General features: G+C 33.9%; 1 protein-coding gene and 1 pseudogene across 1 annotated transcript; both read left to right on the top strand.

Moving 5' to 3' along the window:
* The first annotated feature begins 7,071 nt into the window (after positions 1-7,071).
* Positions 7,072-9,558, top strand: LOC120161198 (annotated as a pseudogene).
* Positions 9,559-9,876: 318 nt separating this feature from the next.
* On the top strand, positions 9,877-13,006 carry LOC120161048 (protein PAM68, chloroplastic-like). Its single transcript, XM_039171352.1, has 4 exons — positions 9,877-9,956; positions 10,624-10,684; positions 10,855-11,407; positions 12,473-13,006. Exons 2-4 carry the CDS (start codon positions 10,643-10,645, stop codon positions 12,724-12,726), a joined length of 849 nt encoding a protein of 282 aa, XP_039027283.1. The 5' UTR covers positions 9,877-9,956; positions 10,624-10,642; the 3' UTR covers positions 12,727-13,006.
* The last annotated feature ends 80 nt before the right edge of the window (positions 13,007-13,086 follow it).

The following is a 13,086-nucleotide window of genomic DNA, read 5'->3' as shown; positions in this document are numbered from 1 at the left end:
TGAAAATAGAAATGCATTACATGCTACATTAATCGCAAAAACAGGATTTGATTACGTATTTGACCTTCATTCTGAAGTAAATTAGACATAAGTAATAGAAAAAATTTTACAATATATAAAATAATATTAAAATTCACCTTTAAAGTTTTTCAAACAATTTTTTTGACTCATATTTTTTTTAAAATATTTTAGCATTTAACATTTCATTTTGAGTTAAAATGATGTTTGTCGAATATAAATTGTTAGTTGATTAAATATTAATGTTTATTGCTCATTAGACAAATCCAAACAAACTAAAATACTAACGTGACATATCCATGTGTGAGTAAGTAATAATGTGATATACATTACATCAATAAAAATAATTATTAAAATAATTATAAATTATTATTTTTATTTAATTGATTACAACTAACTTTGAGGAACTCAACTTTTTTTTAATAGTTTGGGATAATTAAAATGTAGTATATGCTTTAGAATTCTCTTAGTCATTTTTTTTTGATGAAATAAAGATGTAGGCTAGCACCCTAATGTGCTACTGCCAAATTACAAGCAAATGAATCCTGTTGTATTAAATTAAGTACTTCCAGCGGTGGAGAGTAGAAAATCATATGAACATCGCCTAAAGGGTAACGTGCTTGACCATTTAACCCATAAACCAAATACAAAACACTTTTTTAATAATCTATGATGATTATAATGTAGTATATGTTTATGATATTTTTTAATCATTAACAACACATCCACACCCACAGATGCAACGCAACTGCTTGAAGTCAGGATCTCCAGGGAGAATAACACTCTCTTTAATCACTAGGACCACTTAATGAGTTCAATCAAATAAATAATTTGGTTATTTGTTGTCTGGATGAAACATATATAATTAGAATTGAGATATCATCAATTAAAAAATAAAATATAAAACCTTTCATGAAAGCATGATTTTTTTTCATGAACCTTAAAATTTCAAATCACGTACAATAATATTTAAGCATCGTTAATATGCTATTATTTTAAATCCCAATTTTCTTTTGAAGAATATAAATATTAAAAAATTCTAAGTAAAAAACAAAACAATGGGAGGATTAGTTTCAACTTTCAAAGGTAATTAACAATTACTTTAAATGGTGAAGCAAAACGATGATGATTGATGAGAAAACGATAAAGCTAGCAGGTGAAGGATTATGGATGAAAGGGCAAGCCAGAAATAGCAAGACAATTGTGGTTTCTTTTGAGGAATTGATTTCGGTTGAGAGTGAAATGAATTTGAAGTTTTTAGGTTCATGAAAGAAAAAAAAAATGAGAGAAAATATTTTATGAATCTTTGATATGAATTTACTTAATTAAATTAAAGTATGTCAACAATTATTTTCAATCATCATTAAATTTAGACTTAATTTTTTTTCTTCATATCAACATTAAATCTTCATCTCTTCTTCAACCTTTAACACTCTCTTCCCCTTCCCTTCGTTAACCACAATCACCATAGTCATTGTCGCTTTCCTTTCTTTCCATGCTTCCAATCTAAATCATGTTATCCTCAGTACATATTAAGTTAATATTTCAAAATTATAATTCAGATGGTTAAAGGGATGAATCACAGTATTATTTAGACAACCCTAGAAACTGGGTCCTTTACAAAATAGGAGATTTTGTTGTGGAAAATCCTAATGCGTTAATGAACATCAAGTTTTCATTGACACAGATCCATTGTACTCACACCAAAGGCGGTCTTTGTATCGATGCTGCTTTAATTTATCCCACTAGTGTAGCTAAAGAGTGTTAGATCATGTTCATGAGAAATTTGAGAGATTAGAACATGTGAATACCGAATTGCAGTCGAGGTTTTGTTTTGTTTTAATGGAAAAATAAATCTACATAATTCTATCTTTTTCTATAGTACTGATTGTGGTTAACAAAGAGAGGGGGAAGGGTAGTTAAAAGATTGAAGAAAGAAATAATTAAGCCTAAGAATAATGATGATTAAAAAATTACTGACATGTTTTAATTTTATTGGTTGAGTTCTGACGTAATGAGGAGTGTTCATAAAATATTTTATCGAAAATGGTAATTTTGACCGATGAAGTAGCCAACAATCATGAAAGGTGGACGGGTGATCGTTTGAGTTATGGGAGAGATGGTTGGAGGGAAAGTTAGGAATTGTTTTTTTTTTGGTACCCCTTTGGTTCTCCCCTGTTTAGCTACTTATAGTGTCTTGGTTAGGAGTTTTCACGTCATTATTCCTAACGGACCATCCAATATAAGCTCTGATTTACCGTTTTGGGAGGTGGCGTGATACGCGCTGACTGATTGTTCACAGTTATCATACATTTGATCTTGATTGGTCGCCTCAGGAGGTGATAGGTTAGGCTAGGATGATGCGTGTATCAACATGTGGTCGTCATTGGTTGCTCGCGAGGTACGTTCACGTGAGTGGCGTATGGTTAGTGAAAGATCATTTGCATGGTAGTGATGGTTCGCTTGAGTCCTACAACCGCCAGTAAAGATCACGAGACTATGGGTTCGCGGGGGGTAACAATTACCTCCTCCAGGTGAGGGAAAGTTAAAAAATGACTGTTGTGAGCCTGGAAATGAGCGGGGTTCTTTAACTCTAATTAGATGACGGTTGAGATACCATAAAACAAAAGTAATAACTTAAGTACTAAACATATAATTTATCCATAAAACAATCATCTACGTCAACAAAATCAATTATATAAACTACGACATGTATAATAGTTATTGATGTCATCATTCATTAATTATTACATTAGTAGATTTAGCGTACAATGTCGGTCAAACGATACATTTGATTAAATTTTACTATTAAAGCTTCAATTGATTAAAAATTATAAACAATTTTATTATTATTTTTCGTAATAGTTTAATATTTTTTAATAAATTTAGTGTAAATAGAAGATAATATATGTTCAAAGATTTTTAATAATTTAGCAATAAATTTTGTACTCAGATACTTGAATTCAACACCAAATATTTTCTATATATATATTCAACTTAAAATGGATATTGGGTTGAGCCTTTGATCGAACCTATTCTTCAATCTTCAACGTAAACACAATTGTATGAATTGATTACGCCCCAAAAGACCACTTATTAGTAAATACGAGGGGAAATAATGGCCGTTGGTTTCCAGATATATGATTTTTTTTTAAACAATTAAGAAAATCATCCAATTATATTTAAATTTTTTGAAATATTATAAATTATTTATTTCAAGAGTTAAAAATATCCATAAAATTTAAAGTCATATACAATACATTCATATAATGATAAATTTATTTTTTTAATATTATATTATATTATAATTTAATTTCTTTAAAATAACAATCCTTAATATTTAAATATTATGCTAAAAGATATTCAACTCATTAATCGAAATTGTTGCTCAGAAGGATCCAAATGAACCTCAACACAGGTGAGATGAAAACCTCTTCCTGTTCAAACTAAAATAGAATGCACCAACTATTGATCGGGTAACTAACTCTATTAATATGCCATACATATCTTTCATTTCATCATTCATATTTCAAGACATACACCACTGACCAAAAGGAAAGGGTTTTTAAAGGTAAGTATCATATATATACGAAGCTAATATTTTCTTTTTAAAAGTAAAAGTTAATCAAATTAGGATTAACTACATAAATTAATTAAATTCAATTAGTAAGACGTTGGGATGTCTCCTCTCATATATACTCTTCCTCACTGCTAACCTGACAATGACTATCGAATTGGTATGAGAGATAAATAGAATTAAAAATAGATTTAGGTAGAGTGCATTGGGTCCATTTGATAGAGGTGAATGACCTATTCTTTTGTGGAATTTAGGGTTAAGGCTTGAAAATCACCCGTAAATTCCATCTACACACTATCAATCTATCATTAAGGTCAAACATCATTTGTAAAGTTTAAGTGGGTCCTATAGGTTTATTTAGCATCATTTAAACCTATTATTAGCAACAAATTCACCAATCAAGTCATCAAACATGGATATCCCTCAAACATGCTCTAAAAGATATAGACCACACACAAATCATCACATTTATGAATATCGTGATATAACCAAGGATTAGTAATATACTATCTTGCTCAAAATCACTAATGGAGGCCCTTAATCAACTCCCTCAAACTTTCTCCTTGCCTCTAGTTCTAGGGGGATCCCTATTCTCTTTTATCAATCAACACAATTGAGAGAGATTTCCAATCACTCTAAATGATAACATGAATACTAAGGACAAATCTATAACATAAATAAGCCTCAAGTTCTTTTGGATTTAGCCTCTAATATAACACCCTAAAAACGTACCAGGCCTAGTGTGCCACATTGAATCACTAGAGCGACCACTACTTAATTTTTTTATTTTCCATCATAATACAAAATCATAATAAATTTCAACTATAAAGTTTACAAAAATATTTTGAACATGTTTATAAATTGGGGGCTCCATTTACTAATATCTCGTAAAATAAATCCTAAAATATAATAAGGCTTATATACCAAGTACAAGGTAAGCATCCTATGGATACATATGCCCACTATAGTAATAGAATATTGTATCATGAAATTGAATGATAGAAATGTTGCGACAATTATGCTCCACGAACTACTCAAATCCACTAACCTATTAACGGAAATATTCGAACGATGAGCAAGCTCAATAGTATATCACTAATCTAATGTACACATCATGAATTTTATAAACATAAGTATACTAGTAGAATATACAATTGGAAGTGAGTATATACATTATATGTACATCTAAGTCATGACATGCTCATTACCTCAGCAATATAAGTCTCATGCTCTCCCTAATCCGTAACTAAGAGTCTAGCCATGAACTCTCAACATCAATAGCTAACAAGGTAATAATAATTAATCATCTCATTGATACCCCCACATGCATACACCAACAAGCAAAACATTACGGTTATGAAGCACAATAAACATTTTAAAGTTAGAAGTTTACTACCTTAATGTCAAAAACCCGAATTAAATCTCCTTTACTCAGTCATCACCAAGCTTCTCTTTCCCTTTTGTATTAGATGATTATCCAACTTCTTAACTAATCAAACAAGTGTAAAATGAATTACCAACATGAACTAGAATTTAGGAGTATGAAAATTAACTTTTGATTCAAAATGAGATTAAATTAGCTTGAAGTAACTCGTGGGGCCAAAATCCCTATAAAATCTCAAGTTGCTATCTTCATCTTCCCTGGAAGATGATGAGCTTATCTCCAAGCTTAGGAGATGTTGATTAACACCATTATCTTCACCAAATTCGGATGGATTACTAGCTTAGGAAAGTTATCTCCTTTGGTGCTTCTAGTTAGGTTGAAAAAGAGAGAAATATGGGTTCAAACTAAGGAAGAAGAAGAAAAAAGAGGTTTCAACTTTTCCCCTAATATTTTGCCCGGTGAAAAAAACCAAATTAATATGTTTTCATCATTTTTCTCTTCTAATATTCTAATTATCCATATGGATCTCAATTCAAAAATTCCTTTTCTATGATCATTCCGACCTAATTCTCATCCGATTAGGCCCACTTTTTGTGCAATGATTTTAATTACATACTTGTATCGGTATGTAAAACTGTTGGATCAGCCCACATGTGTTGACTCATAATTTTATAGCGTTACAATATATTTAAACTTTGAGATTAATTGATACAATATTTAATTATTGATGGTTGATTTTTTTAGAACTATAATTAAATTAAAATGATACCTAACTTTGGAGATTAAATTTTTATTATGCTAATTTCATTAACGCTAGATTAATTATTCATCTAAAACTTAATAATTAATGATTATTTTATAACTTTTGGAAATGATAAATTTGTTACATTTTAAGTTTGAATAATTCAATCAGAAGCTCATTTATAATATTTAGGTGACTATCAAAATAGTTTTTGTTTTTATGTTTTCACCTCAAAGATTGACACGTTAATGGCACGTGTAAAAGCTGCAACCTTTTGGTAAGCCATTAACGTAATTGCATGGATTTGGTTTTGGCCACAATATAACTTACGTTTAAAGCATAAGCAGTGATGTTAAATTTGCTTGCTTCGGTTTTAATGAACTTGTGCCCATAAATTGGACAAGGAAATTCCAACCATCAATTGCTGGCTCGCCATTGACTTGAATGCAGAAGTTTATCATGGAACCGCACGCTAACTTCAGTAAACAAATACTTTCAAAGCACAATCCACATATGGCAATCATTTCATTACTATTTGTAACGGTCAAAGACCCAATTTTTCATTTTAATGAAAAATGTTAAATTTAACATAAGTCTTCTTTTTTTAAATCCATGTTTTTTCTTTCTTTCAACATTGCCATATCAGTCTTTTTCTTTCTATATAAATAATTTTTTTTTGTTTTTATAATTTAAAATTTTAAAGTAGTTTTATTGTGTGAAGGTTTAATCTAAGATTAATTTACGACATATTTTAATTTAAGATATATTCTGTTCAATCTAAAAAGTTATACAATTGATAGAAATTTCGATTATAATTGAGGATGTTAAATTACGACGAGTTTTATTTTAAAATATTACTTGTCTACTTTTTGAATTAACTACTGATATTCAATCTATTAATTGACGAATCTATATCGGATTTTGCAGAGGTTGAGGGTGACTCTTCTAACCCACTTTATTTCATTCGTACTTGTAAATATTCAAACCTCTAATCTTACTTAAAGAATTTAATATCTTATCCTACTAATCTAATTAAATGTTGGTTATTACTTATCAGTTTAAAAGGTTATATAATTGATAATAATTTAAGTTATAAACTTTCAAATATTTGGGAGTAAACTTGTGGCAAAGAGAGGAGATTGACGCAAAATCTTATCCACAAAATAAAGCAGATTTAGTGATGAATCACAAGTTACGAGGGACAAAAGCTTTTAAAGTACACGGCCAATTGTTTGGCAAGGCAAATCCACAAAAAATAATAATAAAAAGTTGAAGTCAAGGTGTTTTCCTAAAGTTTGTATATTAGGTTTTTCAAAATTCACCAAACCAAACCAAACCAAACAAAAAATGTCAGATTCACCAAACAAGACAAACCCTAACCCTAGATTCGTCCCTAATTCCCACTATCATTACCATAAAAGCTTCAACTTAAAGCCTAGAGGACACTGAGTTGCTTAATAAGTTGCTCAGAAAAGGGTTATTACAAGACATTTAGTTTCAGACACCAATCTCTAAAGCATGCTATTTACAAGACAAGATGCAGCACCATGTTCCCCTTCCTCTCAGCAGCACACCATCAACTTCTCCACCGTCGGAGCCTGATTTAACTTCCTTTCAGTCACTTCCCTTGGACCCTACCGTACCGGATTACGCGTCCCTCCTCTCCGACGAGCTCCTCCTCAACATATTCTCCAAGCTTCCCATCTCTCAACATGTCTCCGATTCCTTGGTCTGTAGACGCTGGTTGTACCTCCATGGCCTGTTGGTGCAGTCCCTTAAAGTTACGGACTGGTCGTTTGTTACTTCGGGTCGGGTATTTAACCGGTTCCCCAATCTCACGGATTTAGACTTGGTCCGTTCGTGTATTGGGATGTCCAAGTTCTCTGGCATTGTAGCGAACCACAAAACTGTGTCGGTTCATGTCGATACTAATTCGATTCTCGACGGATTTCTGGAAGAAACGGCGTTGTTGCCGTCGAATGAAGTTGACAAAGGGCTTACAATGGTAGCCGAGAAGTACCCGAATTTACAGAGATTAGTGGCAATTGGGACCGGCGAAGAAGGGTTATTAAAAATAGCCGAGGAGTGTCCTACATTGCAAGAATTGGAACTGCATTGTTGCGGTGATTTGGCTCTAAAGGCAATTTTCGGGATTAAAAATTTACAGGTAGTGAAACTGATTGGGTTCATTGATGTGTTCTACAATTCGGCGATTTCGGACATTGGGTTAACTTTATTGGCTCAAGGGTGTAGAAGGTTAGTTAAGCTGGAGCTTTGTGGGTGTGAAGGGAGCTATGACGGGGTTAAGGCCATAGGGCAATGTTGCCAAATGCTTGAAGAATTGACCCTTTCCGAACATAGAATGGATGGTGGGTGGTTAGCCGGCCTTTCGTTTTGCGGGAACTTGAAGACCTGAGTCTTAAGTCTTGTAGAAGTATTGATGAGTTCCCTGGGGCGGATGAGCATTTGGGGTGTTGTTTCACTCTCGAAGAGTTGCATTTGCAGGGCTGTCAAATTCGAGAGACGCAAAGTGTTAAAGCTTTGTTTTTGGTTTGTGAGAATGTTAGGGACATTGTTTTGCAGAATTGTTTTGGCTTGGAGGATGATGTGTTTGGTCTTGCAAGCATTTGTAGGTACGAGACTCTTTTACCCCATCTTCAATAGCATTATTTCTTTTACTTGGGATTGTTGGGTTTCCTGTATATTTTGGTTCAAATTACATATGTATCAATAGGAGCGTGGAGTTAAACTTAGCTAAAGCTATCTGCCATAGCTTTTATATGGTACCAATTCCATGTTAGATTATTGGCAACTTTTGATTCCTAGAGACTACTTTTGTATGTCTTTCAATGCATTTTTATTTTTGTAGTAAACTGATGATCTTATTAGAGAATGTGACTAGAGGAAACTTTAGGCCTTTGATAGTTGATCTAATCTTTAACATTATCTGCACTCATATAGCAATAAATTTCTGGAAAGTTTTGAATTTGATTTCAAATGACCAAGTGGGCATTCCCTTCCTCTTGATGCTTAATATGTTGAAATGTCTCAGTGACCTGTTAGTGGTGCCGTTTGAAATCCCAGTTCTGCATTTTTCTTATATAATAGCCACGTTCGAACGTTTAAAAGGAATTTTTGTAGATAATCATGATGTGATCACAATTGTCTAGTTTCTTTTACTGATTTTCAGTTTGCAACCGTTTCGCTCTCGCCCCTGTTCGAAATCTGACCGTGGATTTATATTTTTTTTATTTCACCACTTTTAGGAGAGTGAAGCTTCTTTCTCTGGAAGGATGCTCATTGCTAACTATCAAAGGTTTGGAGTCGGTAGTGCTTTCATGGAAAGAGCTTCAGCGATTGAGAGTAATGTCATGTAATAATATCAAGGATACTGAAATCACACCTGAACTGGCAACCTTATTTTCCATGTTGAAAGAGCTGATATGGAGACCGGATTCCCGATCTCTGCTATCATTGAATCTTGCCGGGACCGGAATGGGAAAGAAAGGTGATAGATTCTTCAAGAGATGGAAGGATTAACCTTGCCGCCTAATTCCATGCCTCTGGGTCTGAAGTAGTTAATGCTTGGATTGTACGGATCACAATATACATTCCATAACTTTATATGTTCATGCATGTTGGTGATAACAGGGGAGGATTCATCAAGCCAAGCTTATCAGAGTTTGTGTGTATAAACCCTGGACGCCGACAGCAATCAAGAATTACTTTGTTAAATGTATTTTACGTATCATTGAGGTTAGATTTTTGTAGTTTGAGTAACAAGTTAGTTGATGTAAACATAGGGGTTCATAATGTAGTTCACTAGGGATGGACGAAGAGAAGTTGACTGCAGTGCTCTTGAAAATTTTAAATTCTCATATAATTTAGTTATTTTTTTGTATTTTCTATTGTTAATTTGTTTTATAACTTTAGCTTCATAAAATTTTATCAATTTACTTCCTAGAATTTTATGTCCGTTTCATAGTTTCTACCCTCTTTGTTCGTTGTAAATTTGGTGTCTTTCTAAGTATATAAATTTGGGTTAACTTAGCCCATATTGTTTGGGCCTAACGCATCTGGCACGTTCCATTATGAGGACGCGTGGCTTAAATTGATTAGACAGTGCTGCGTGGAAATACCCAGCTGTTCCGTCCTCTAAGCTTTAATCTTAGAAATGTTAAACAGTCGGTCCTAAAGCTTCCGAACTTGCGCATCCGAATCCCGAGTCAACTCAGGCGAGTTTCCCTTCTCCTCTCTTTCTTTGACCGTATCTTAAATTTGGTGGGTTGAAGTCTATGATTTTTCCTTTATGGAGATTCAATTAGGCATAACTAAATTAGATTAGGGAACAAATTTTGGTTGTTTTGAAGTGATTATATATTGTATATCTCCTATACGATTTCATATGAACACGGTTTATGCTAATTTTAATTTTATTGACTGTAATGGAGCATTGTGAACTTTGGGTATCTTAGTCACTTCTTAAAAACCCTTCTTTATTGATCCCATCTAGCGTTCTTTGAAACCTTTTGTTTTGTTCTTTGTAGGACAGTAAATGAACCAAGCTTAAATGAACGTATATATTCGTATTCGTATATTTTAGTTATATGTTCGTTTATTTGGTTTATGTTAGTTAAGAATTTTAGAGTTGTGTTTATGTTCGTTTATTTAATTATTATTTGAGTTCGTGGTCGTTCGTGATCATATCATGTTTGTTTAGTGTTCATGAATATTTTCATTTAAACAAACAGTGGCGGATCTAAAAATATTTTTTTTTAGGGTGAACATATATATATATATATTAATAATAGAAAATTTTCATATGGGGTGAACACAAATAAAGTTTCAGGATGAGCACCATCAGTAAAATATACATCTAATATAAAGAAATTCGATTTTCAGGTGGTTACACCTCAAGTGAATGGCAGCTTTGGCACTGTTATCTTTATCCTGCCCTTACAAGGTATGCATGTTTTCTGTTGCTCTTATCATGAAAAAGCTTTCGTTTACCTTTTATTTATCTCTATTTCAGTTTATATTTGGATTGCATTTTCACTGAATTCATAAATATCTTTATGTTGTGTGAATTCCAAGTTTTTGTTTAGATAACACAATTGGCATATGGTTTTGCAGATTGACGGTGGCAATGAAAAATCCTCTTCATTGACATCGACCCAAGCCTTAAAAAAGCCATCATCATCCTTAGGCATAAAAACTTGGCAATTCCCAGTTAACCTCAAAAATCAAATTGGGTCATTGCTGCTGGTACATGCCACCTTGAATAGCCCAAAAGGGTTTGGACCGCCACCCAAGAATAACAAAAAGACAAAGAGTGGCGATGAGGAAGATGAAGAGGAAGAAGAATCTGAGGCAGAGGCAGGCGTGATACCTGAGGTGGTAACGAACCGGATGATAAGCCGAATGGGATTGTCGGTTGGGATTCCATTGTTTATAGGGCTGTTGTTTTTCCCATTCTTTTATTATCTTAAGATTGGGTTGAAAATTGATGTTCCAACGTGGGTGCCGTTAATTGTTTCCTTCTTCTTCTTTGGGACGGCTCTGTTAGGAATAAGTTATGGCATTGTGTCATCTAGTTGGGATCCCATGAGAGAAGGGTCACTCCTGGGATGGAATGAGGCTCAGAAGAACTGGCCTGCGTTTTGGCAATCCATTTGGGGTGGATCACGTAAGAAGTAGGACGTTTCTATACACTTACATACTGCTATTTTCCATGTCAACAATCTCTACTGTAAGTGGTTAAAAACTTTCAGTTGACACATTCTCTCTTAGATGGTGAGCTTAGTTTTTCAAATGTATATGCATATATAATTTACTGTCTTGACTGGTTGATGATCTTTGGGTATTGGAAATTGATTGTAGGCATACATGTAAATTGTATCTTTTGTAGGTTTCTTATTCCGATTTCTTTTCCTAAAATGGCTCATAACAAACGTGCTCGTACCTCTTCTTCCCGAGCCAACCCCTCCTGATTCGGTCCCTGACCTTAATCCTAATCCAAAAGCCATTGACCTTACTTTCTGAAACTCTTGTTATAATGAACTGGATCGTCGAAATCTTTAATCTCGTTACATCGAAGACTTTGAAGCTTATCCTCTTCGGAGTGAGTGTATGCCCTCTATTTCATCCATGGCCATACTTAAATTCAAATATCTTCCTCTTCTTAGAACTTGGAAACTAGACTAAACTTTCAACATCAATCAAGTTGTCTATCACCAATTGGTCCGCATTTTCTATTCTAATGCGGTGTGTGTCCAAAACGAAACCCGAACCTATACCGAGTGTATTTGCTCCTATCTCATGGGACGAAATATCACTATAGACGCTTCCACCATTGATAAGGACCTTGGTCTCGGCCTTATAGGTATTGATAATGAAAAAGACTATGTAGAAACCATTTTAGAAGTCCCAAGTGTCAATGTTCTTGATTATCATGAGCAGTTGCTTCACCTCATTATCTTGTGGTTGTTTCAACCATCAGGAGGTAAATATTCCTCTCTCCGTATCGTTGATATTTGGTGGCTTCACTGCTTCCAAATCAATAAGAGGATAAAATCTCAGATTGTTTTCGGTGAGCTAGTAGACTGTAAACAACATTCCTCAAAGAGAGTAGAGTCCTTAGTCTATGGTTGCCTTTGGAGTTGCTTCTTTGTTAAAGTCAATATCGATGTGTCTTACTATCTTGTTATCCCTTTGACATCTTTCATAGATCTTAAATCTCTTCGTAAATCAGGATGGGAGCAAGTCGGAAATACTTGGCAACGGAAGGATAAAGAAAGGCAAGGTGTCAACACATTCGAAGCAGCTCCAGCTCCACCACCATCACATGAAGACATGATGCAAGAAGTTTATGATCCAGTGAATCGTTTTCCTCTTGATGAGCCTTCTCGTGATGGTGGTGAGGATGTCGATAAGATGATTCTCCCTCATCTTCCGATGATGATGGAGACGATCAATATGCAATTTGTTACGCTTTCCTCCCAGTAGCCGGTGCTATAAACACGGGTCTCCAAAATGGCTTCCCACCAGTTGGCACTATATACGATGTACGTCGACCCTCGATGTGATTTTCACGCTCGTTTCGATACGATGGCACTCTTTCTCGTGACTTCTCTTCATTCGTGCTTCGTCTTAGGACATCGATCCTCCTCCTCCACTGTCGAATGCTTGATCGCCTTTGTGCCTTGTTGATTGCATATTTGGATTTTTTTGCTTATATTTTATGGATTTATGGATTTTAGTCTTGATGTTTTCACATACTTTGATATCTTTGGATTTGGTTATTTGTATTTTGGATGTTTTTTATTTGGATTTTCATGTTGGATGGTTTGAACTTATATTCAATTG

This window comes from Hibiscus syriacus, unplaced genomic scaffold (genome assembly GCF_006381635.1).
Source record: "Hibiscus syriacus cultivar Baekdansim isolate YM2019G1 unplaced genomic scaffold, ASM638163v2 tig00111398_pilon, whole genome shotgun sequence".
NCBI lineage: Eukaryota > Viridiplantae > Streptophyta > Magnoliopsida > Malvales > Malvaceae > Hibiscus > Hibiscus syriacus.
This window is presented reverse-complemented; position numbering and strand designations above follow the sequence as displayed.

Excerpts from the sequence above, each read along its gene's own strand:
- LOC120161048 (XM_039171352.1), top strand. The coding sequence starts at position 10,643 with ATGGCAGCTTTGGCACTGTTATCTTTATCCTGCCCTTACAAG. Across the intron at positions 10,685-10,854 it reads CTTTATCCTGCCCTTACAAG|ATTGACGGTGGCAATGAAAA; the intron begins GTATGCATGTTT and ends ATGGTTTTGCAG. Across the intron at positions 11,408-12,472 it reads ATCCATTTGGGGTGGATCAC|GATGGGAGCAAGTCGGAAAT; the intron begins GTAAGAAGTAGG and ends TTCGTAAATCAG.